The following is a 26,410-nucleotide window of genomic DNA, read 5'->3' on the forward strand; positions in this document are numbered from 1 at the left end:
CCCCCCACCCCCCTCTCCATCTCACCCAATGACAGATAGTGATATTGCATTGTGGAAACAGATCCAGGGGTAAATATATTCCTACAATGTAATGGCAGCATGTAATGGCAACCTATTTTTTTAAAAAGGTTTTTACAAGCAAGAAAACACGTTAAGGTGACGTTACAAACTTTGCCATGCTTGTTGGACATGCAGTGGAGGTGAAGCACAGAGGTCAGAAGGCATAGTGATGGGCAGCTGCTGGGTTTACGCAAGGTTCTGGAAACGTCTGTGAGCAAAGTTTGGTACCAAATCCGTAATGTATCTTTCTACAGACAACATGTACAACCGAGCATCTTTCTAAAAACCAACCCACCTCCTAAGGATCTTCCTAAAAATGCAATGGCTGAAGAAAAACTTTAAAGGTCCTAAGCAAGTAAAGGATGGAATAAACTAGCATTAACTTACATGCTATTCTCCTCATGTACTGTGTAAGGGTGGTAGATATAATGCTTTAGAAAATACAATACTAGTGATGTTTGATTGTCTGAGATACAAGAAATAGAAAAGTAATTGGCTGTCTGTGCTGACAAGAGGCTACAGGTTGTAGGAAGTGGCGAGGCAAGAGAAGCAAAAGCACATATCTGGCTAGAACAGATCACGAGTCAGGGTGGGATATGAACCAGGAAGGCTCCAGATAAGTTTTTTTTTCTTTTTTTTTTCTTTTTTAAAAACAGCAGGATCCCTCTTTAGTGTTTTGTTGGAGAAAAGAACGCAAGGTCCGAGGAATCACTGGGTAGACACAACAACATGCCTTATTCATTTCATTACAGAAAAACACCACCTCTGGAAAGAGATAAAATGATAGACTATTTTTTCTTCTTCTTCTTCTTCTTTTTTTTTAAAAACACAGCTCCAGTCTTTGTCTTAATGATCCAGCTTTGTCCTTAAGCATTAAGTTGATGTATTATTGAATGTTGCTCAAGATTGCCAACCCATCTGAAAACAGTATTTGGTTAAACTGCTCCCCCTTTTTCCTGTTGGGAAAAAAAAAAAAAAAAAGTCTGAAACAGCATTAGGCGTGTCAGGTTACATTTGTTTTACAGATACTAATGTCCTTTGTTTCCAGCTCGTATTTGCTAGAAGAAAGGTGAGTGATGTCCATATCCTCCTTTTCCTTGGCTATGCCGCTCTGTTTAAATCAACAGAAACAAGCCAAACATTTCCCCCATCCTTAGAGCCATAACTTATATTATCTCAGTCTTTTGCTTTCTGTCCGTGGTTGTAAGGACTGCAGCTGTGCGGGGAACACGAGCGGGAGGATGATCAGGATTCTGCAGGAGGGTCAACATCCTCTTCGACAGGTTTTGGTAGCTTTGTCAGGATTGCCTCTGCTTCCTCATACATCTGGGGAAAAAAAGGGGGGGAAATGATTTAACATGTGGAATAGTAAAGAGTTTCAGAGAAGGTAGAGGATGGGTGGTATCATCTCTTACTGGCATAAATTGCACATCCTGGAAGAGTTCTTGTATGAAACGTCGTGAGGTCAGGCGAAACATACAGTGGGCTAAGAGGTGGGAGACCTCGGAGTACAGGCAAATGTCATCGAATGCATATGGAAACTTCTCCTTTATCCTGAAGAGAGGAGAAATTAAACAGACCTTTAAGTGATTGCCTTTAAATGTATCAAATGATGCCATTCAAAAAGTCTATTAATTATATTTTGTAAGTAAGAAAGTGAGCTTTACGTCAGTAGTCCTGTTTCGTGGCCTTTGGTTCCTACAGAGGAGCTGAGGTTGATGATGAGCCGGAGCACTTCCTTCCTCAGCAAGACTCGAGAGGCAGGGCCGTCCTCTGATATCGCTTTGCCACCTAAAGGACACAATGAATAAATGTCTAAGATTAACAGTATTAAATGCAGTAAATATTACCTTACAAATACAAACACTTGTCTTTTCTCGTTGCTTCCTTATTTCATCTTTGTCTTATTCCTCGTCATTGTGTTATAATTCCATAACTGGCTCCAGCCAAAAATGTTTCAGCCATTTCAGGTAGATTTCATTACTAGAATTTAATACTAGACGTGTCCTCCATCTTCCTGCCTGTGACCCAGATATCAATCTTAGCGCGCCATCTTAAAGGATGCCTCAGCTCTGAAAATACATCTCAAGGAGAGAGGAGGGCTTGTCAGAGGAGCTATGAGCAAGGATGCACTGGAGTATCCTTGCTGTATCCTGCACCCATGACACAAGATGCCAGAAGAGTATATATAGTACGTATCAGTTAATTACAACATCTTCTCTCTGTATTTATATGATCCTCTTTTGTGTGTCACGACTCTTATATATTTCATGATGTTTGTGTTAAATAAAAAGAATTTAATCTATTTCATCCGTACATTTTTGTCACATTATGCCAAGCTGTGAACTGACTAGTAAATAAATATATACTTTAAGCTGCCATGAAGCCTACACTCCTTTCTCTATGTGTCTGTTTTTGCTTCCTCTGCTGGCGTCTCTAGTGAGAGAGACTAAACCGCAAGAACAGCAGTTGAGGAGAGGAACTAAGAATGTACAAACTGAGAAATGAGAAGAGGAGGCTGTCAAGGTACGATGAGCTGCTTTTTTGCTTTTGGCCTTTCTTTGTTATTTGGTCTACAATGAGATTTGTTTACTGCAGAGAAACAGTGTGGTGCTCACAAGCTGCTTTTTTCATACTGAAATCAAACATCATGGACTGTTTAGGCTAGAAATTTGGATTCTGATTTTGAAGCATGTTTTGAGTCATTTCTTATTGTTTCTGATGCCTATCTCAGAGAGGAAAAATAAGTTTTAATCAACAAGACTTACACCTTGAGAGTCCAGAGAGACAGACAGAGGTAAACAGAGGGGCATATGACATGCAACAAAGGTCCCCTGGCTGGGAACTGAACCATGGATGTTGTGGATATGTGATAATATGCCTTGACTATGGATCACCAGACACTCCAAAGGAAAGTTTTAAAAAGTCCGTCTCTAAGCAGTGATTAAACCCCTAAAATTTCCCTCTGCTTAAGTAAATTACACATTTGGAAGGTTTTTAATGAAAATAATCCCATTCTGCTTTAAAATGGCTTAAATGTAACTCTGCAACACTGATTCCTGCAAGTTGTAATATTGGAGTAATTCAGCCCTTCAGGAACCAGAAACTGATTCTGAAGAAGAATAATGATACAGAAAGTCACACACTGCAAGTGGACAGGGTTGGTTTCCGATGTTTGTTACATATCGGTGTCCGAATCTGTGCTTTTGAGACCATCATTGGTTTGCTACAATTTCAGATGTTTAGTCATTAGCCCATTATGTGGCTCGGATATACCAAACACCACAAGGAAACAGTAACAGGGCAAAAAAAATCATGTTAATCAAATGGGCTCCTTAACTAAATACTGTAAAAAAAAAAGACAGTGACGATTTTTACATGTCAGTAGATATTTCTGGTCTTACCAATGACAATGTCCCCAGGTGTGGGCGTGCTACAGATGGAGCCTTGTGAAACGGCAGCATCGCTGCAGCCCGACACTCCAGAGAACTTGGACTGAGGCATCACCTCCAGACGATGGCCGCTCTGGCCTCCCCATGATGGGAAGTCGACATAATCTGGCGAAAAAAGAAAAAAAAAAAAAAATCTTCTTTTTTTTTGCACTGAGTTTAAAACATGTCTGTGTAAATGCCTTAATAGGTGTGTTTGCTCACCTGTCCGAGGGTGCGTGCTGTTGATCTGTGGCTGTGTGGGGTAACCGAGGACGGAGGATCCGACGCAGTAGAGGCAGTTTTCTTCGCTGTGATCCTGCAGCCCTGTCTCCTCTGAACCCACCAAATGGTTCTGGGTGTCGCCTCGGCACACGATCAGCTCAGAAATACTGAATTGTTGCTTTAGTACTGGGATAGCAGGACGATCGCCTACAAAGGAAAACACAGATCCGTTTCACAACACCTTTCTTCTCATTGGTTTATGGTTTAATTATCATTTAATCAGGCATAAAGTCTCTTGTACCATCTCCATCACCAAAAAGGAAGCGTTTCCGCTCTTCTGAAGGCGGACTGATCCTCTGCTGAAAGTAGGCCGAGTCTCTGATGTGGAACATATCGTTGATGTCCATTGGCAGTGCTAGGCCAATGTAGTCGTCGTTACACCCGAAGGTGGCGCTAGACACCATCGAGCGCACAGAAGAGCAGCGTTGCAGGGTGCTTTGGTTGATGGGACTGAGAAGTTCCTCTTTATCCAGAGAGGCAAAGCTCAGAGCTTTCAGAAATCTAGGGAGGGCAAGAGGAGAGGTGCGTGAGAGGATCCGGGGGGAGAGACTGGGACAGAAAAGGAACATGGGGAGTAAATGAAAAAAATGTTGGGTAAAAGCACAGACACGGGGTTTTATTAATGGGCTCTAAAGCATACATACTGTAGTAAACTATCAGGGATACAACAACCGGAAAACTCTGACTCAGAAAAAACACTTATTAAAAGGAGGCACAGGTTTTCTTAGGAATAAAATGACAAATAAATAACTGCACATTCTAAATACAGGAGAGGAACAGTATGTCACACAGTGTGTAGTATTTTCCAGTTTTGCTTCTTTCCTCAGTTTCAACTTCAGCTTGGCCTCTACAAACCTTTCTGACACTAGCTTTGGGAAATCGTCATTATTTCATTCATACACCAAACTGGTAGTAGACTGACCAAGAAATAAATTCACAGATTAAATTTTCCTCCGTAATTTCCAGGGAATGTCATTTAAACACACTGTATCACCTGAGATTTAAAGTTAATATCAATAGGTTACTGTTAGTACAACACTTCACATTAAATGAGATCAGAGTGTTTAATATACAGTGAGAGTTACGAGTTTGATTTTTGTGTTACAACTAGATCACAATCTCAAACATTTTTCACACTCATGGACTTGTTTCCCCATTTTGTCGCCCCACTTTCTGCACTGTCTAGATAAATATCTTCACACATGTATGAGTGACACAAGCACTAAAATCCACTTAACACCAGAACAAACAGTGAAGGCACAATTATAATTTGGCACCAGTCTCTGTTTGCTGTTTACATCTCTAGGCGAGGTTACAGGGAACAACTAGAATTTGATCGATCTATACGGGGTTTACTCATTCTATGGGTCAAAGCAAAGGCAGACCAGCACGGAGCTGTTACTACTCTAGGAAAAGCAGCAATGAAACATTTGTGTGGATCGGTGCTAGAAGCTATATTTCTACAAAGGAGGACGCTGGGTAGGTCCACCCACCGCGGTACGAGTGTTCTGGACAGCCTGCGGTAGGGACTTATCGTGTTGGGTTCTGGACAGGTACGCCTCCTATCTGACAGCCTGACAGACACAGCAGAAGGTGCACATAAAACACACTCACACCTGCCATTGCTGAGGCAAACAGCCTAGCCCAAGCACAAAGCTGCTTAAGCTGCAGTAGCACAAATGGAGGCAAGTATTTAGCTTTTCTCAGGGATGACATCTCTCCCTTCAAGCAACAACAGACATTTCATTTGAAAAAATAGAACATTGTGAAAACAAAGGAAAAAAACAGATCAAATCAGGTGCAACAGCGTCTGTTTTCTATCACAGTCCCTGCAGTGATGGATGACTTACCTCCGAGGTGTTAATCTGGAGTCCAAGCTGCCAGTTTTCATAGTGATGGTGTCAGTGAAAAGCACATCTTTGGCAGGTGAAGCCAGCGCCTCACTGTGAGACAAAGACGGGTGTATCCTCTGCTGCTGCAGCCTCTTGAGCGTAGCGTAGCCCAGCGCGTCCCTCGGGCTTGTGTACATGAAGCTACAATCAGCCAGGCTTTTTATGGTGGTGACTGAGGGGGATTTGAGAGACTGAGCTCGGCGGGGGAGAGTGTGCGAGGAGCCAGGCGGTACCAGAGAGACGGTGGAGGGCTTAGACGTGGACATGTGGTTTGTCTGAGCCTGGGGGGTGAGGGAAGAGAGTGTTTTGACAGTCTTGGCCGACACTACCGTGTTGAGGCTCACGCAGTCAGAAGAGTCTGGTTCAGGCTCTGTATGATCCGGGTTTCCAACGGTCTCCCGGGAAGGGCTGGAGCTCATGGAGCTGATGCCGCTGGTTGTAGTGTCTGTGTTAAAGCTCTGACTGCGGCTTTTAAATTGAGTACCTCCGCCGCCTCCTCCGCCCCCTCCAACATTGCCTCCGCTAGAAGAGGAGCCACCATCACCTGCTAAACGCTCTCGGCTGGTCTGCTCCCTCTCCCGGCTGTGGTGCTCCACGGCCCCGTGCCCTCCGAGACCACTGAGTCCAAGGCCTGAGCCACCTCCCCTGGCCAGCCTGCCATCCACAAGCTGCTCCTCAGAACCCCCCCTGGTCCCGACAAAGGATGTCTCCAGACTGACTGTTGGACTCTTTGGAATTCCTCTGCCGTTAAACACAGGGGTGAAGACATCGCCCTGGTTTGGGCTGTAGACAGAGGGTTCTGTCACTGTCCTGTTCCGCCTCATACTTCCTGTCTTGAGCTCAGTAGGGGTACGAGAGCCTGTCTGGGTTTTAGGGTCACTGGTGGAGCGCAGTTTCTTGCTGGGGAGGGACAAGGAGGTAAGGAAGCGGGTGCGAACGAAGCGCGTGGAGGCCAGGATTGTGAAGGGGCTACGATCTTTGACTGGTTTGGAGTGTAAATAGAAGGAGGGCTCCTCTGACTGGTCCAAGACATCACACTTGTCGTCGTCCAGGATGTACATGTCTAAGAGCACAAATAGTGAATTAACAACACAATTAAGGGCAGGTAATGCCTACCACAAAAGCCAGGGTATCCCAAAATACCTGATGTGACATCAATTAGAAAAGTTTTCAACTGTCTGTAAATGTTGCTGATAAAGTTTAGACAATGTCCTACGTACTTGGTTGAGACTCGCTCTCGCTGTTGTGGCGGGAGCTGGTGGATTCAGAGTTCAGACTGAGCGTGCTAGGTACTGAAGAAAGTTCAGAGGTAAGCTGTGTGTCGACCTCATCTGGAGTGACAGGCCACAGCGTCCTGCGACTGTGTCTGACTGCATCCCAACCGTACTGCTTCAAAACCTCACAACCTTGCCTGGTCTTGGAGATCACACCCAGCACATAAACACATGTCCTGGAGACAGAAGACAACAATTAGTGAGCATATCCATCTCTACAGTGTTGACACAGCACTTCTTTACACCAATCACAATTGTCTTGGGTGGTGCAAAGCTCAGGATGCAGCGATGCTGTCCTTTCAAAATAGTGCAGGAGGAACTTGTTGTGATGGAACATTTGTAAGTAGGGAGATGAGCACTCTCAAAAAAAAAGGCCAATTCATTGAAAGAAACAAATATGCCTGCCTCATTGCACGATTCAATCCGATTTTAACTGTGTAGGTTGCTGCTCAGAGATTTCGTTTTTTTTAGAATGGTTACATGCATGTAGCAGACGGAGAGGAGAACACTGTATGAAATGTGTGGCAGAAATGGCAGGCTCATATCCATGGTCAATATCCGTTAAGTCAGAATAGTAAAAATACAACAGCCCTGTTGGCCCACTCTACATCTGCAAATCCCTGAAATAATTACATTCATTTGTCTTGTTAGATTTGCATCAAGTCCACATGATTTAAAAATCAGGTACTTAAACACAGCTGAATAAAAATCTGGGAATTATTTAGTAAAAATCTAAGCAGACAAGCGTACCCTCGTACTGACAACACCTCACAGTGCTGAGCCAATGCGAGGATATCAGGAATGACATTCTCCTCCTGCAGGAGATTCAGACCCCAGTTTGAAGAGCCAATGTTGCCCTAAAATGGAAAATGTACACCATTAGAGTCATTTCTTTCTAAGTTCTATAATTATAGTGAAATGGTAAACGAGCTGACATAAATTAATGCAAGTGTGACTGACCAGAGCCCAGAGAGCAGCCTTCAGCTGTTTAATGCCCTCCCAGGTGTCCAGCATCGGGGAGCGAACCGTGTAGCTGAGGTCAGGAACCACACTCTGGAGACAAATGGGAAGAAAAAAGACATTAGGAAGCAAGTCTTCACAACCCACTGCCCTCCAGAGCAATGAATGCAGAAAATTAAACATCAGTAAGAACAGAGTGTGCTTTGAAACAGCTGACAAATAAGTTTAATAAATAAAGCACTAACCTGAGCCTCCAACAGATGACAGCCTGTCTTATCATGGACCAGCTGACCGTACAAGTGCACAGGGAGATAGACATTTGGTCTTTGTAACCTGCAGACAGCACCAAAGAAATTAGGCACACATACAAAAATCACCCCGTGGCTTCGTCAGGCGATCAAAAACTCAAAATTCTTACCTTTGGTTGCTGCGTCTGACGTAGTTGTCTCCGTCGACAGGTTTGCGGTAAGTTGTAAGTGCTTCATTGAGCTGCTCCTCTATCAGGTCCACATACTTAAGGTTGTACTCCTGCAATCCAGAAGAGAGTAAAGGAGCATCATTTGGTTGCTATGTTATGTTAGTGTGTGGATCTTTTTTTTTTTTTTTTTTTTTAAATATAGCTGCCAAATTGAAAATGATTCCTAAGTGGACCACAGTTAAGATATTATTTTGCTGCCTGCTGATATCTTGATCATACCTTCTGCCACTTATCCAGCTGCTTGCTGACATAACCCCTCTCATTGAGGTAGGAGAAACCTTTAGGAATGGACAGGAACCTAAACAGTAGAATAAAAGAGAAAATGTATTTGAGAAGGCATATAATGCTGCTGCTGGACTACTTCAAAGACTGACAAAAGTCATATGCTGTAAGCCGTTTCTGGTGAGCAGTGCTGTCGTGGTGAACACTCACCTGAGGAGTAGCAGGAGGCCTTTGTCTCCCAGGTGGGACACAGCTGGTTTCAGCTGGATTAGAGCGTGAAGATTGGCCTGTGAAGCACACAACACAACTGTCAGACAAACTATCAACCTAATCTAACACATTACTGCCTCTTTCAACATCCTGTACTGACAGTAATGCAAGTGACGCATGTGTTTTTCATCGCTCACCTTGTCTTCACAGGCCTCGTCCAGTATGTCCAAGGCCTCTATGGACACGGCCTTGCTGTGGTCGTGAAGCTGTGTGACCAGCAGCTCCATGCCCCAGCTACTGAAGAACTCCACGCCTGCACGCAGCAGCACACGGAGGTGCTTGGTAGCATACAGCCTGCACGTCTGCTCAGAAAGACAAGAAGTGTTGGATGATAAGGAGGGCATGTAAGGACATCGCTGTAGTTCAGCAGATCATGTGGGTGCAGGAAAATGCAGTGATGGTTTTAACAACCAGTTTTGACAGTCAGTAAGTCATCTTCCCATGACCCCCATACGTTCTCCTTAAACGTTCAAACCACGGTGTTGTTTTTGTAATAATGTGATTTTGTATCCATTGACCCTGCAGTAATGTATAATTTTGTAACATTGAAAATGACTGATGTTTCCAATACTATGCTACATATTGTATGTTATGCTTACATCAGTAGCAGCAGTGAGGATCTTGGAGAGGATCACTCTGGCCAGACCGTCTCTGCTGTAGTCCAGTGTGGATACAGCAAGTTTCAGTACAGCATCCTGGTTCTTTACCGAGCACAGATTCAGCAGGCTGCAATTGCAGAAAACAAGCCACATTGAGCTGTTAGCAGGATGTTCCATCACACAAACAAAAATGCCTGACGTTCTTACACAATGCGATACTGCGACAGGTTTTTGTGTTCACTCACCACTGAAACAGGCCACATTTCTCTAACAGTTTGACTCCCTGTGGGTGTGCAGAGAGTGTCCCCAGGAAGAGGAAGTAGTGCTGGCTGAGTGTCGTGAGCAGGCCGTTGCTCTGCAGACAGCGCTCAGGCTTTAGCCCTGAGGATGAGGACAGCCATGCCACCATGTCCCTCACCAGGTCCTCCAGGTAGCCGTGGCCATCCTGGTGATAGCGGGAAGAGAGAAAGAGCACACCGAAGAGGCAGGTTAGAAAATGGCAAAAGATAAAATAGGAATATGTGTGTTTTTGCAAACTTTTCTAACCTCATCTGAGTCCATGAGGAACTCCACAAACTGACAGCCAACCACAGTGAGTTGTCTGGCCTTTAGGTGATCCAATGCCAGCCCTGCGTACAATTTACTACTGGGCTTATAAAAGTACAGCAGCCTCCGAACAAACCTGCACCACACAGATGCAAAACAAGTATTTAGAACAAGACGTCCTAAAAGCATGTCACACTGTTCAAAATGTTGCGGTGGGCTCTGATTATAAAAAGGGTCTTACTTGTGCATATGTTCGTCTTTGTTGTTCCTGAGGTTTACATTTGGCCACTGGGAGAGAAAAAACAACATTTTAGACAGGAAGACAAAATAACAACTTAGCCTGCGGCACCACAAGAGAACAGCCTGACCTTAAGGATAGTGGCAATAAGCAGCCAGTTCCAATCCAGGTTCTGTTTGTGGTTGAGAATGTGACTGTCCCTCAGGTTCATCATCAGTGCTTCTTCTGTGTCCTGAACAGAACAGATAATATTTATTTAACTTTGTAAAAAAACAACAACAAAAACAGCTAATAATGACAACATAGATGTTAGAAGCAAAACTCACTCATTACACAAACATACTTAGTATACACCAATTCTAGCTTTACAACAATCGTACTCTTAATTGATTTTATTTATTTATTTAAATAATCTTCAAGTTGTGGCAATCAGAAGATCTGGCCTTGAATTGGCCTAAATTTAAACACTCCCCACACCTTCATCAACTGTGTGTAAGATGGCAAATAAGCATATTTACTAAAAAAGCATTACTTAAAACTATCCTCATATGCTGAGGCACAGTGGTAGCCAAATTTGAAATCTTGCATGTTGAGATTTACCTTTATGACGTAGATGTCCCTGTGGACACGTGAGTGTGACTCTCTGCGGCTGTGCGACGACACCGACTTGCGAATGATGTGGTCCAGGTAAAGACTGTGTGGTTTCAAACCTTTCTTCTTCTTCTCATGGAAACGTTTCAGATTGTTGACTGCTGCACTTGCCCGACTGGTACATAAACAAGAAGGATAAGAGGTGCTTTACTTTGTAACATACATTCAGAAAGCTTTATATTCAGAACTAGTTGCTGGAAATGTACTGTGTCCACATTAAATGAGCTCCATTGATCTGAACATCTTTATGACAGAGGGCAAACTTACAAAAAATACAATCCATTGTGAGAAAAGGTATAGTTCTAATCAGAGGGTATACACAAGATTAACTTATCCAGATTAACTAGCTGAGCAGTGCAGTTATGAGTGATGACATGCTCTGCAACAATGCGATTCTCTTTGATGTGCCCTGTCAGTGTGTGAACAACTCAGTGAAGCAGATCTGAGGTGTGCAGGTAATTGACAAACAAACAAATACATGTCCTTCCGCGGCTGACCAGGGTGCGATAATCTGGCATGTATGAGCGACGCTCAGGCCGTGAGCCATAGCCATCAGCCGACCATGACTTTAAACGGACAAATTATTTCTGAAATCAATTTTGGGAATTTCGTTATGACAAAAACCAGGATTATGACATTACTGTATGACAATAAACAGGCTGTTGTACTATAGGTTATATAGGAAATGATTTGGGACGTCGATATTTTATGATTATATATGGGATATTCTATATAGCGGTATGACATCAATTGGACAGCACTGTATATGTTCTTAATGGAAATTGTCTTTTGTGAGGTAAAACAGATGAGTGAGTGTGTGTGTGTGTGTGTGTGTGTGTGTGTGTGTGTGTGCATGCGTGCACTCACAGTCTTTTCTCCTGGGGGATGTCAAAGGAGGCTGCCATGTTGATTAGGGTAGGAAGGCAGTGCAGGTGGTGACTATGGGAATGAGGAAGGATGGTATTTGCCTAAACAAACAGCAGCAGGTTGAGGGGGAAAAAAAACAAATATAAATTTAGTATTAAAATCACAGTAACAGTTGTAGCACACAGCTTTTCAAAAAAACACCAATCTGATATGTCTTATTCAGTGCTAACTTTGCATGACATGCACAAACATTGAGGTTAATTTCTTCGACACTGACACGGGCCTCAGTGGGCCAAACAATAACACACTTTTCAAAATATATTATGCATCGCAGATACTTTCATTTTTGCATTACCATGTGTAGAAGTTCTCCCAATAGGATGGTGGCTCTGACAGCAAGCTGATCATCGTTACTGGTCACGACTTCAACAAGGCCCTACAGCATCAAAAATAAGGGCAGAGAGGAGACCAACATTTACACCCCAAAGGCCAATTCATGCTCTCTGCATTCATGTGTCTGCAACAGTCGACGTGATGTAAATTTCTTCGTCTGCCCAAGTCTGCAGACATCTGCATGCAGTGTCGCTGAACAGTGTGTGGAACATAAATACAACAAAATATTATATTTTTGACAAATATTTATTAAGTATAATTTATAAAGTAAATCATCAGGCAGTATTCTCTGAGTAACAAATGTAAAATATGTGAAGCAGCATCACCACATGAGATTCCATTAAAAGTGTGACTGCCGTGAATCTGTGAAACCACTGGCACAACACTTTAAACACTGTGTCAGACACTCTGCAGAGTGCAAATCCTAAACTGCAGCCTCTGTCATTTGCTAATTGCATTGTTGTAAAATACGATTTTAATTTGAAATCGATTAATTGTTCAGCCCTAGCATGCAGCCCGTGATTAATGACCCTGCAGACTGTTCGCAACCCAAGAGTGCTGGCCTCACATGTGAAAACCAATGTTGCCCAAAACAAACGCTTGTTTTGAGGAGAGGCAGTGCAAAGAGATTTGCTGTTATACACACCCTTGTAATAAATTATTTAAAGATTTTTAATTAAAGCAGTCGCTGCTCTGCTTTGGAGGTGCTTTGATTTGTACAGGCCTTCCATCAACTGAACCCAAACACAGTAGGAAGTTCTAAATTCTCCTAAAATCCCGTGCTATGTCTGCCCATGGTGCTCGGCACACGTCAGGAATATTCACCGACATGGTTCTACAGCTCAGTCTCTAACGAGCTGCTGTATCTTGTAAAAAACATCGTCACAGTTAGCCTTCCAGAAGCATCCACGGGAGCTCTGCCTGTTGTACTGAGTTCGAAATGCGGGGCAATGTGAGCATCTGTTCAGCAGATGAACCCCTAGATATTACAGTATGTATTGTAGTCCAGTCAAGTGCCTACACTGACTGTGCAGAAACCATAAATTTGCCTTAAAGCTGCTGTGCAGAGTCAAACGCATGGTGTAAAGCAATTTAACACGATGTTTCCACATACTGGTTGCCATACTAGGTTAACTTTATACTATTTTGCCTTATAGATCTTACAAATCAGCCATTAGGTGTCAAGGGAAAACAAATACTGTATCAGCTCACCTCTAACAGCCCACTGGTGATGAAGGCAGAAAGAACAAACGCCAAGTAGTTGTCCATCAGGTCAGGCCTAATCAAGAAAACACACACACACACACAAAAACATTTTATGACTCACGTAAACACTGAACTGACAGCATGTTTGTCAGTCTATTCCATATCTATTTGCAATCATCTCTCACCTGGAGCGGGCCCGATGGGGTAGAACGACTTTGGCCTCAGCAGCAACAAACCCATCGGACAGTCTCCAGGTGTCCTGGAACCTGGCAGGGTCTGAAGTCAACCAGAGGAAAGGTTAGTCAATACTGTGTATGGAAAATGTGTACTTATTAGGGTTCTAAGAGGAACAAAGAGTTATAGTGTAAAACACTTATGCAAGCTTTTTGTCATGATCAGACAAAGCCCAGCAACCAAACTGCAATTACACACAATTACAACTGCAATTACCAAGTCCATAAAAGAAAACCAAGAACATGCATGATATAAAGATACCAAAAGGAGGAACACAAATGAAAACACAAAATACTTTGTCCTTACCAACACTTAGAAGAGCTTCCGTGAAGTCTTGGGTTACAATGGGCACGGGGAGCCTGAATATCTCATATAACACCTCCAACAAGCCTTTCTGCAGGGCAAATTATGATAAAGCTGTCAGAAATATATCTGTTTATTATGGCTAAGGCTACAATATGTGACAATTGGAAAAACAATATCTAATATCTGTACTGTACTATTACTACTGTGCAAAACAAAGACTTGACAGAAGCCTTGTTTCACTATAAAAAGAATGATAATATCTACTAGATATGTTGATCTGGCCAGTCAGTGCCATGACAAACATATTTCACTCTGTGCTTTGATACTCTGACTTCAACCACACAAGGGGAAGCCTGTCTGGTATATTTATTTTGGTTTACTTTAAAGTTCTCCATCAAACTACGGCTATCAAATAACAAAAAAACCTTACACAGAAGAGATCAACAAAGCAGTGAGTTACAAATTGCTTTTACATGTGCAAATGTCCTTATTCTATAGTCAGTGTTTCCTCTACATTCATTTAGGTGTGACGGGCCGCCATTCCTAAATCCTAGCCGCTGCTCCTTCAAATGTCTTTTTTTTTTTTTTAAATTGTCGCAAATACACCACTGCCTCATGTCTCCACCTTCACAGCAGAGTCCTGCACTGGGTCGGGTACTCGCAAGCACTAAGCTAAACTTCAGATAACTATCTTGCTCAATCTCTACTTTTTGGGGGTTAATGCAACGTTAATTACTCGCAGGAGCGCGGTCTTAAAATGATGTCACATCCAACACCAGGCTCCAGGTCAGAGAGTCAGAGGAGGGTCGTCTTGGAGAATAGGGCAGCGACTTACCAAAGAAAGGTAGAAGTATGAGCTTAAGATAACTCAGAATAGATTTTACAGCTTAAATAGACTTTCGCAAAATATTGATGGCCAGCTAACATAACATAACATATCAGTATCTTAAGTTAATTGGGCCCGGTGCCAACTCAGTGTCGCTAACATGAGTAAACTAACTGACAGCACAAAGCTAACATCTACACGCCATGATGGAACTGCTGACTGCATCTTCAGATGAGCTTGTTCAAATATTTCTCGAAGAAGAGAAAGACACCTGATGAAGATGATGCTAGCCAGGTATCATTAGCCTTTTACTGACTCATAAATGATGATGTTAGGTAAAAAAAAGTGTTCACACTGCAATCAGATGTGATTTGAATGTAGATGATCGAATGTTAATATTTTATGTCATGGTATAACACAAGTAACATTAGAAAGGGAGGTGCAGTGGAACAAAGTGAAGGAGAGCCGAGTGGAGGAGCAGGAGAGAGATGAGAGTAGAACCCTACATGGGTTGAAAAAAACAGTTGGTTCCACTCATGGCTCTACCACACCAATATTAGTGAGCGTCCATGAACCTTTTTTCCTTTCTTCTTCTTCTTCTTTTTTTTTGCATAATATACATGTCAATATTTATTTAAAAAACAATTTTATATTATTAGGATGTAGGAAATTGAGAGAAACAATCTGATTATTGTTTCTATTTGTAGGTGAAGACTAACTTGAGAAACAGGCTGCAGGGGATCAGCTTGCATAATAGATGCTGCTGAGCCTCTCGGAGAATTTCCCTACAACAGAGCCTTAGAGCTCTTCTATAAAAAAACCCCAGAAAAATGTATTGTTCTGAGCCTGGGTGCAAACTTTGCCACTGATTCTACAGCCGTATCAAAAAATGATTATTTATTGTTTTTATTTTTATGTATTTAATTGTATTATTCTATTTATTTTATTTTTTATTTTTACCTTCAGCCTTTACAAAGCCATTTTCAGCTGGCCATTCAATAAATAGGTTGCAAAAGTAAAATCTGCAGTCAAGTGTCATTCAAGTGCAGTCAGCCTGCCCCAGCTGCTGAAAAAAATCCTAGAGGAAACACTGATAGTTATACATTTAAATATTAAATATGTAGATGTTTAATACTTACCCTAACTTCCATATTTGGTATGCAAAGTAAGCCAATTAAAGATTGAATCCCAGAATTTCCAGCCTTGCATAGGTTGATAATCCCTAAAAAAAGAGACAAAGCAACATATTTCAGACATGATGCCCTTAATAACCAGGATTTCTCACTAAAATAATTACATTTCTCACAACATCAAATGCCTTACCAGACCAGGAGCGGAAGGCAGCCACTATGGCCATTCTGCTCGACAAGAAACGGGCCTCTCTGTCTTCTCTGCAAATGTGAAAACACACACACATCAAAAATCTAGACAACATGTTCCATATACACACCATGATTATGATCTCTGTAAGGGTTTTTTCACAGAACATTACAAAACCTTTTTGCCAAGAATCACACTACACCACAAAAGCAAAACACTGAAGAATGTGAAGGAGAATCAATAAAAGACCTTTCATATGAAGGCCTGAGCCTGCTTCACATCCTCTGGCAAGTCATCCTAGAGTCAAGCAGCCCTGATAACAAGGTTCGCATAACAAAAACACTATACAAACCCTCAACTTTCTCAACGCATGGTGTTACCAATATTGGAACACAGTAAACAATCAACAGAGGGAAATGTCAGACACTCAATCTTTTTGTTTCTACTGTAACACTGACACCCTTCATACCCCACCACGCACACACACACTCACTTGAGTTGCCCTTCAGCCGTGTCTGCGTTGTGACGATAGTGAAAATCTGTGAAAGGCGCAAGGATTTGCTGGAGGACAGAACACAAAGCACACAAAAGATGAATGTGTACAAAGTACAAGAGACTTCAGACCTTTTCATTAGTTCTGGAAAATTAAGTGGAGTCGTTTTTAACTATTCTCATGAAACCTCTCGCAGTCATGATTAACCTGTTATTGATCTCATATGACATCCGCGTGGATATTATGACTGAGGTGATGAGTTGCATTTCACCCAGGTGTCTGTTTACAGACAATGAGGCTTCAGAGAAATGTTGTAACTGATTACTGTAAGCTCCATGGGAAAGAGACGGGCACCCTACAGCTGCTAATCCTGACTGGAATGGCTCCCAGCACACTGGTTCATTTATAAACAGCAGCTTCCTCTGAATTAATATGTGTGTGTATGTGTGTGTGTGTGTGAATACCTCCAGCTCGACGTCAACACGCACATACTGGCGGGTACGTGGGTGGTTTAGTAGATGGAGGACAGTCGTGATCAGTGCTTCATTGATGCGACTCAGCTGACAGTCAATGACACTCTTAAGGATGGTGCTGAGGCCTCCCCGTTTGGCCACCACCTCTGGGTTCTTTAGGGCTACAGAGGAAACAAGTCAGCAGCAATGATAATTACTATACATTATTTGTATTTGGCATATTATGATACCTACTCATACAATGTCACAGGGTTTTTATGTCCTCTCAGGAGCAAGCTCACAAGGGAGTTAATCAGTGTATCTCCTCCCCCAAAATGCCAGGCACCCACCTAGTTCACATACGATGGCGATGGCAGCGCGGACCATGCGGTCTCTCTCCTGCAGTCCATCAGTCCCCACAGCAATTAGAGAGTTTGCAATAGAGGTGGGGAACAGCATCGCATTGACAGTGATAATCTAGAGAGGGAAGGAGAGGAGAGAAACATGAGTCATCAGACAAGTCTGGACAAACAGAGGCAAAAAATAACTACAAAGTTTTTCACGGCTACTTTTTCTACAACTCCAGAAAAAGAAGATCAACTTTTGAAATGCAAAAACGGTAAGTTAATGTGTTCTGGGGGATCACACATCTCAGAATGTACAAAATAAGAGAGGATGACTTCATGATAAGTGGCCAGGACATATGTCATAACATGAACACAGGGGTTATGTTACTGCCTGTACAGCTGAAAGTCCTTTCGTGAAACCACAGCCTGACTCTGTGTGTGTGTGTGTGTGTGTGTATGTGTGTGCGTGTGTGTGTGTGTGTGCGTGTGTGTGTGAAGAAGGTTTACAGTAAACTACAGAAAGCTATAAATAACCTTGCCTGCAGACTCCGGTGGCACTGTGCTGGCACAAGGCTAAGCAGTGAGGGCAAATACTTTTAGTGACATGACACTGACTGTACAGATGGTTAGAAGGGAGAGAAATAATAATAATTAAAAAACATATTATCTTACCTTTCGGACAAGACGCAGAGCCTGAGTCCTCTCCCCCTCATTGCTCTGCTGGATGTCAATGCATCTGAAACAACCCATGGGCATAATTAGTCACGTCCAAAAAAATAAACTATTATGTCTATTATCTGAAGCAGAAAACTAATTATGGCTGAAGCATGACACTTCCAATGAACTGATATGAAATTTCTTAACAACTCAAGTGATTTCCTGTAAAAAGGCATATGCTTTGACCCATAACACGGAGTAAGATAAACAGAATTTTTCCATATGAGTGTTGTAGGCAAAGCAGGATCTCACCTGGCTATCAAATAATCCACCTGTAGTCTGAGGACCTTCTGCAGTACAGCGGTGTCTCTAATGAGGTAGCGGAGCGACCGCAACCCTGCAGCACGCACTTCCTTAGCCTCATTTAGAAGAGCTAGTCGCAGACTAGAGGACAACATAAGAAATGATTTTACCAAAACATCTTAACTGAGAGCCACAGGGCCTTAGCTGCATGGATAACAATACAGTCAATTAACTGAGCACATGTTGATGCACAAACATTAACTACTGCTTGCTGGCAACACTTACCAAACGATGATTTCTTCATATGTAAACCCAAAGTTTTCCTCACGGTGGCCAATGCTGCATAGCAGCTATAACACAGAAATAGAAGAGAAAACAAATTATCACAATAGTGCTATGATTGCATGAACATATAGATGCATGATATTGTAGGAAAAATTGATATTTAGTTTTTCTGCAATATGAAAAAATACTGGAGTTTTCACCAAATGATTTGCATAATTTCATTTGTTGTGGCTCTGTGGTGGTGATTTAAATGCTTTGACAAAGTAGCTGTGTTGCATCACGTAGTGGGAACAATTGCAAGACATTAGCAACAGCAAACCTGTTTTTGGTCAATGTCATCTTTTCTGCAAGCAAAACATTTCATACACTAACACTGTGCTTCTTTCAGCAACCAAATCTTTGTTTTCAGTGTTTCCCTCCCGTTCCTCACTCATTTGCCAGCACGTCAACAAACCCTGTGTCTATTAAATAAAGTATAAATATAAAACCTCTGTTTCCAGGAACCCCTAAATCAGTGAAAAATGATGCTGTCAGATCAGCTTCTTTTGTAAATTAGTTGCAGAAAATGCAATGTAGCTTGATGTGTTGGTGCTACTTTGCCTTCCTTCACATGTTGATGCTGAACAGAAAGAAATGAAATGATAATTTGTCCAGCTCTGCATTAACGTGGCTTTGGTCAAGGATAAGAGTAAACATAGCTGGCATTACAGCAGCATCAAGGCTCCACAAGGTGTTTACCAAAACGTTCAGCAAATCCCAAATGGCACCATTTTTCAGCATCTCCAAAATAAATGACTATCCAGACTAACAAACACTTTCCTGCAGGAGCCAAGCAAGTGTGTTTGTTGTGTGTCTGTTACATGCTGATTTGTTTGGAGTAGAAGAAGGAATAATGTTATGCTTTTACTGGTGGTAGACGGAGGAAAGCGAACGAAAGTGAAAGCAGCAGCATATTCACAGGTTCAGCAGTGAGCACCAGCTTGTGTCACCTCTACCATGTGTTGTTTATGAGTACGTGTGCTTGTGCAATTATCCGCAATAGAAAGCGAAAATATAAAGTCTTCAACAGTTTGACTAATTTTGTTATATCGGAAGTGCCCATAGCCTGGCTATTTACTCGTTTTCTCTACCTTGCCAGACGTGGCAGCATGACCTTGTTTTTCAGCATGAATGTCTGCCTTTAGCACTTCCCTCACAACATCATTAACAGGGGCCCACTCACAGACAGTCTGTGTCAGCCGGCAGGTGAAAACTAACAACAGTCTAAAACACATTGTGTGTTCAAAGCAATGAGCTCCTTGGGAAAAGCATGCTGCCATTTTGGAGCTGCTACCTTTCTCATCGGTACCCTGATGCAACCTAGCACTAACAAGTCCATGATACTCCATCGCTGCAGTTCCATCTACACATGCAGACTGTGAAACAGATGAGTAAATTAAACTGTATTTTTGTTTTAATTGATACGCAGAGATGAGCATAAATGGCCTTCATTGTGAAACACATTGCAGAGGAGGAGGAGGAGGAGGCGAGACAGTGCGGGATGGGAAGGGATGGGTGACGAGAGACAGGGTGAGTAGTGAGTTGTTTTAAACCAGCTGTGATGTCAGATCCCAAGCAGGCAGGAGGAGGCATGTGACGCTCTCCGGGGGGATTAGGTCACCCTCACTGTCCTGGAACCCTTATAAGGAATCAGAGTCATGGTGCTCTAACAGACATATACACACACACACACTCTCACACGTCATGGCTATTACCCTGCAGTCAGTTGTAAACAAGAGAGTTAGGTGTACGGATTACAGACACACAACCCACGCTCAGCTTTAAGCTTGCTACAATGCCTGCTGAACAGTGGTAGGAAGGCCAAGAGTCACTGTCTGCAGAGCCGCCGACAATTGTTTACAATATGTCCATGTCAGACAGTCAGAAGTGGTTGAGGCTGTGGGCCGACAGAGGAAAGCAGAACATGTCTAAACGGCAGCAGGAATCAGTGCCCAGGGTGGGCGAAGTGGACAGTTGTGTAAATGTTTTTCACATTTCTCAATGAGGTGATGGCAAGCTAAAACAATGTGCTCAAAGTCAAAGAAAGTCCTGGTTTTCCCCTCACACTCACATTGCAGATTTGCAAGTCATTAACTGCTATTCCTGCAGAAAATACAAGGAAGGTTTGAGACTACTATCGCATATATTGGATAAAAGGCAGAAAAACTCCCTGAAGAGGTGATTAGTGTTACTACTGTTCACAGGTACAACTTGCTCTATGTTGACATGCTTTTTTACAAATGTTTTTAAAAGTTCTCCATGTACAGCTACATGTGAAAAAGATAGGAAATAACACAATCTCTAATTCTTCCTCCTTTTTCATTTGCAAACAATTAATCTCTGCAACACAAACATCGTCTGCGGATACACAGATCAGACGCAGGCCAGTTTTTCAGCTTGGTTTATGCATTTTCACCTTGGACCTGATGCCTGCTACTGTAATGATCACTTGTTTTGTGTTTCAGTTTATCTGAATGCACAATTTCACGTTTGAATGTACATCATATAGAAAATCTCTACTTTTGCCCTCAACATTATAGAGCTAAACTCAAAGAGAAAATAGACTAAAGTTGGGGAAAAACACAGATTTCAGAACTGAGAGCGTCTCGGCTTCATAAGAACAATAACGAGACATTAATAATCTCAGGTTTCAAAGCCAGAGTGCTGCTCTTGATGCACATTAGATTGGAGTGCTTTCACATCCCTAGAGCTCCTGTTACATTCACTGTCAGCATCACAATGACAGGCACAGCTAGGCCTGCTGGCAGCAACACCCAAGAGGAGAGGATCAAGGAGAGGTCAGTGGTGACACTACAGAGGAGGGGTAGCTAATCAATCTTTACAGACACATAAAATGAATCAACCTTGATGAAAAGCTGCATGTTAAGCTCTCACTAAATTTCAATAATGTCGACGCTGCCTTCAATAACAAAACAGCAGGGTTAAAAGCTCCAGACTTAAATAACTCGACAGCATTACCTTTATGAAGTTGTTCAGGTGGCCCAGTTTTCGCATGTTACTGACTCCGTGTGGTTTGGCCACATTTTGAAGGATTTCACGGAAGTTTTCTGATGGTTCTGCAGGAGAATGAAATAGAAATACAATGTAACTAAGGAAAGCACTAAGCATATTGCCATAATATAAGTCGATGAACCGTAATTTATATGTTGCAGGAAGGAAGTTGGTTTAGCAGGACGGACTAATTTAGTGTGTACAGTCAAAACAGGGTCTAGACGGTAAAAAGCAAAACTTGAGCAGGGGAGTGTTGTTGTTTTCAGTTCCTTTCAACTATCATGCACTTATCGCAGTGCTTAATGTTCTTGACCAAAGGCAACTGGTTTTTAAAACACAGTATTCGCTTGCCAAGAATTAATGCCTTAACATCTCATTTGCATGAAAACCAGTTCCAGATTTTGCATTTCAACAACAACACAAATACCACAGAAACTATAAATACACCATCTTAATGAATTACATAGATTATTTTCTCCTCAGTAGCAAAGTTTGCCCGAGGATGTGACTGGCTGAATTTCAATTAATCAACTGGCTTTCAGTTTTAGTCACCAGTCTTCTGAGTTTCAACGGCTATATTGGACTACTGCAAACACTACTGTCATTGTGTCTAAACTTGTACAAAACATGCAAAAGACAAAACGAGAAAAATATTACACAACAATGACATTTACTCTTTGACGTTACACTTAGAGAAATGAAACAAGCATTTGTAAGGATCTGTTGCTTCACCTGCAGGAAGATATAACACTGCATAAATATATGAGATTTAAATAGAGGTTAACCGATAGGGCAATGATGGGAATTTATCTTTATAAGTCTCTTGAATTTAGTGTGTGCAAATGTGCATGCAGGAAAAACTGTTGGAATACTGCACTTAAGAATTTTGTGTTTCACGATCTTGGGCACAGATGTGGTTTAGTCTCCAGGTTTAGTACTGTACATAATCTCTTGTGACACACCACCATATGGTCATAGAGCACAAAGAAGTAGTCCTTTTACAAATCGATTGTGAAACAGCTCACTGATTAAGTGTACTGAGTCCCTTATGTGAGGAGGATTGGGCAGTGTCAATAAGACACTTTTCAGGCATTTCAGGTGCAAAACTTCCAAAAATGTAAAAGAGAAAATTACTTAAGTGTTTTTTACTCTTTGATGTTACATTGAAAAAATAAAAAAGCATTTGTAAGTATCTCCACTCAAATTCAAGGTAAAATAAAATGTTACATAAATGCAGCTGGGACAACTACGAGTTTACTTATTGACTGGGCAATGATGGAAATCTATCAACACAAGAAAAGGTCTTTGCATTGAGCGTGAATCCCCTGTGGAAATAATCATGCAAGAAAAACTGTTGGCATACTTCACTTAAGAATTTTGGGTTTCATGATCTTGCAGTCTTGGACACAGACCTCGAGTCTCCAATTTTAGCACTGTACAGAACTCTTGTGACACACCACAGCATCGTCATAACGTACGGGCATTTTGCAAATCCATGTTGAAACAACTCACAGTTTAAATGTAATCAATCCCTTACGTGAAAAGGACTGAATCAGGTCAAAAGCACTGGAGTTATTAGGCATTTCAGGTGCAAAATGCCATGAGTTGACACCAGCAGTGATGTGGGTTTCCAGGACTAAGACAGAGAACCGTTGCTCGGTGTAAACAAACTGGTATGCAGTGTTGTTGCTGGAGAAGTAAATCTGAGCAGGCTGTGCAGCTGTGTATCAGTGTGCCCCTGGAAGAAACACCCTGTGCTGCCTAAATGCTACTCAGCAAACAGCCCTGAGACCTAATTTCTCATACAGACAGCGATGACCAATGCATGACTACAACACTTTTGGCTGTTTGGCTAAATAACAGGCTATCTTGCCCACTCACACCGATCAAAACAACAGAGCGCCGTCATGGCTGGTTAGCTGTCTCTGCTAGCTAACGCTAACTCAGCTAGTTAGTTAGCTTGCTGCCGCCTGTTATTATGATATCGATAGCAATGTAATTACACGAAGCAGAGAGGAAAAGTGGCGAAATGGGAACAGCAATGGGGGGACAAGTGCACGGACTATGTGGATTTTCACTTCACGGAGCTAGTGTTTGCAGAAACTCCCCTCATCCATTTTGAACAATAATCGCTTTCAGGGTGCTGTGATGAAGCCTCTGCTTACCTCTGCTCAGATCCAGCGGTACGTTCTCCTCCCCGCTGTCATTCCGACCTGTCAAAAACACACACAGCGGACATGCTGAGGGATCACTCCGAGGTCATCACATGCTTCAGAAGATCTATTTTTGCAATATCCCGCTAGCATAGCTCCCACTCAATCCAGTTTTTCACGCTTACCTCGCATCCGAAGACTCCGGATAGGACGGCCGCGGAAGCTGGCCGCCATGTTTCCAGGAACATACACAACACCGGAACCTTCGCTGCTTCTCGCGAGAAGACAGACAACGAAGGTTGTCGCAGCAAGCCGCAGCAGACCCCCCACAGACCTGAGATCAGCTGGATCCTCCTTAATCCCCCTCTAATCTGATCACGGATGAAAACATACATCTGACCTGGCGACTGTGTTATGGTCAGCAAAGAGGGCGCTTTTTTAACAGCTGGACGCAACATCATTTTCATCACAAATGTGACTTTATCATTAAAATAAATGTCAAAATCTGGTGCAAAATTAACTTCAACACATCCAGTCGTAGCCCAACGTTAAACTTCTATCTAGCGATAAATTGCAACATGCACATTAATATAAGATTAACATTATCCCCAATCTGTCACATAATAATAAAACACTGACAGGGACCATTTTATTGGAGAACAAGTAAGTTTTAGAATGTAGGATTTTTAGTGTTGGCTAAAAAGACAGTAATCATGCACATGGCAATGATCAATCTGTTTAAATAAAAATTATTGAAACAATTTATTACATATTTACCCCAGATCAAATAATATGCCAACTAAAATGTGAATTAAAAGATAAACAGGATCAGAATTTGCCCATATTTTCCATTGCATGTCACCACTTATTGCTCAAAAATGGAGCACTGACAAAGTCAGTAACATATTAGGGTTCCGTGGCTGGCTTGAGAAATCCTACCGGTGGCTACAAAAGACTCTGAGAGACTCTGATCGTGGCAGCACAAGAGCAAGCCCTGAGCACCAAATCTTTAGAAGCAGGAACCGACAGGAGACAGGACTAAAGGTGCAGACTGAGCAAAGAAGGCCTTGAGACGGTCCAGCACGTAGTAGCAGGATGTAAGATGCAAGCTGGGAAAGTGTACAGAAACAACCAAGTGGCTGGAATAGTATACAGGAACATGGGTTAAAGGTCCTCAAGTTCCTGTGGGACTCCACAAGAAGTGATGAAGAGCAACACAGCTAAGATCCTGTGGGACTTCAGATGTCCGACTGACAAGCAGCTGCTGGGTCCTCAACAAGGAGCAGAAGAGGACAGTTGTGATAGAAGTGGCAATCCCAGTTGACAGTAACATCAGGAAGAAGATCAAGAAGTTCCAGGAGCTGAAGAAACAACTGGAACAGATGTAAATGATGAAGTCCACAGTGGTCTCAAACTAGGCAGTGGCTCCCATTTGCATTCATAAACAAAGTATAAACACTTCAAACCAATCTATGGGTTTAGATATTCATGTGTGCAAACTCCAGACCCTTCACATTTTCACAGACATTATAGAAGATTAGCTAATTTCATAATGCAGTCTGTAAGGAAACACTAAAATTATTTCAGGTTTTTACATAGAATTTTAATAATATATATATTTTAGAAAATCAAGTCTGTGTAAAATAATGGAGAAACTCTAAAAGGAAAAGAGGAAGAAAAAAAACATTCAGAGGCAGTTTGTAGTTGAAACTTTTATATTTAAAAGTGTTAAATTAGGCTACTGAACAGAAAATTCCCAACAAAGTGTCTGTGCTTCAACAAAAAGTGTAAATTATAAGAATAAAAGTTAAAATAGTTCAAGATGTTGAAGGTTTCAGGTGTAAAAACCAAATGGCAGCATTCGATCACAGCTGCAGTAGTAATGTTAACCAATAGGTGTCACCCCAACTTAACAATCAGCATTCTGTGGACGACAAAACGGCTTTTTTTTTCTTCACTATTTGAAAGAATTAAATGTGCAATGTTGAATGAGAAGCATTTTAGTTGTGCATATATTTATTTCACATAACACTTGCTCCATATAAGACAGTGACTCTCATTTTTTGGTTAAACACTGCCCTCTACTGCCTCTATTAGTGCTGAATTTAAATACAGTCACTGTGATCTCTGTGCGGAACCAAATGTGAAGCATCCAAAAGGCGTTCAAAGGCACACCAAAACAGTAAAACCTTGTCTCTAGATGATCCACGTTGCCATACATGTCAGTTTTCACCCCACTTGAAAGGTTTCCCCTTTTATTGCTTTTCAAAATTGACTCATAGTCAATTTAACATGGCTTTTTTTGGCAAGAATTTACAAAAAACAAAACGAAACAAAACAAAAAAAATGACTCTACAAAGTAATGTCAATTAATTAAAACAATAAGTATTCATCCCCTTCAAACCAGTATTTAGCACAAACACTTTTGGGCAAAATTACAGCATTGAGGCTATGTAGAAAGGTCTCAATCAGCCTTGCACATCTGGACAGTGCAATTTTATTCCATTCTTTTTTTGAAAACTGCTCAAGCTCTGCTCGTGACTGAACAGCCTTGTTCAAGTCCACCCATAAATTCTCATAGGACTAAGGTCTAGGCTCTAACTTGGTCACTCTA

At 41.9% G+C, this 26,410-nt stretch overlaps 1 protein-coding gene across 2 annotated transcripts; it reads right to left on the minus strand.

The window, feature by feature from the left end:
- Positions 1 to 650: 650 nt before the first annotated feature.
- LOC103372406 (rapamycin-insensitive companion of mTOR) lies at positions 651 to 24,045 on the minus strand. Of its 2 annotated transcripts, none has more exons than XM_008302034.1 (37): positions 23,982 to 24,045; positions 23,809 to 23,856; positions 21,611 to 21,708; positions 18,593 to 18,657; positions 18,317 to 18,448; positions 18,020 to 18,083; positions 17,351 to 17,477; positions 17,013 to 17,182; positions 16,549 to 16,616; positions 16,059 to 16,126; positions 15,875 to 15,957; positions 13,910 to 13,997; positions 13,555 to 13,645; positions 13,376 to 13,442; positions 12,126 to 12,206; positions 11,771 to 11,871; positions 10,853 to 11,018; positions 10,383 to 10,484; positions 10,256 to 10,302; positions 10,015 to 10,150; positions 9,714 to 9,913; positions 9,469 to 9,595; positions 9,007 to 9,171; positions 8,810 to 8,886; positions 8,597 to 8,675; positions 8,318 to 8,427; positions 8,145 to 8,232; positions 7,900 to 7,992; positions 7,690 to 7,796; positions 6,886 to 7,115; positions 5,624 to 6,728; positions 4,015 to 4,274; positions 3,714 to 3,920; positions 3,465 to 3,617; positions 1,728 to 1,851; positions 1,476 to 1,614; positions 651 to 1,386 (listed from the first exon to the last, which is right to left on the minus strand). In XM_008302034.1, the coding sequence occupies exons 1-37, from the start codon at positions 24,028 to 24,030 to the stop codon at positions 1,306 to 1,308; spliced, it is 5,196 nt and encodes a 1,731-aa protein (XP_008300256.1). In that variant the 5' UTR covers positions 24,031 to 24,045; the 3' UTR covers positions 651 to 1,305. The 2 variants fall into 2 exon arrangements, with proteins under 2 accessions (XP_008300256.1, XP_008300255.1); XM_008302033.1 differs by having other exon boundaries at positions 4,015 to 4,322.
- Positions 24,046 to 26,410: the final 2,365 nt, after the last annotated feature.

Source organism: Stegastes partitus, unplaced genomic scaffold, assembly GCF_000690725.1.
Source record: "Stegastes partitus isolate 25-593 unplaced genomic scaffold, Stegastes_partitus-1.0.2 Scaffold1750, whole genome shotgun sequence".
Lineage (NCBI taxonomy): Eukaryota > Metazoa > Chordata > Actinopteri > Pomacentridae > Stegastes > Stegastes partitus.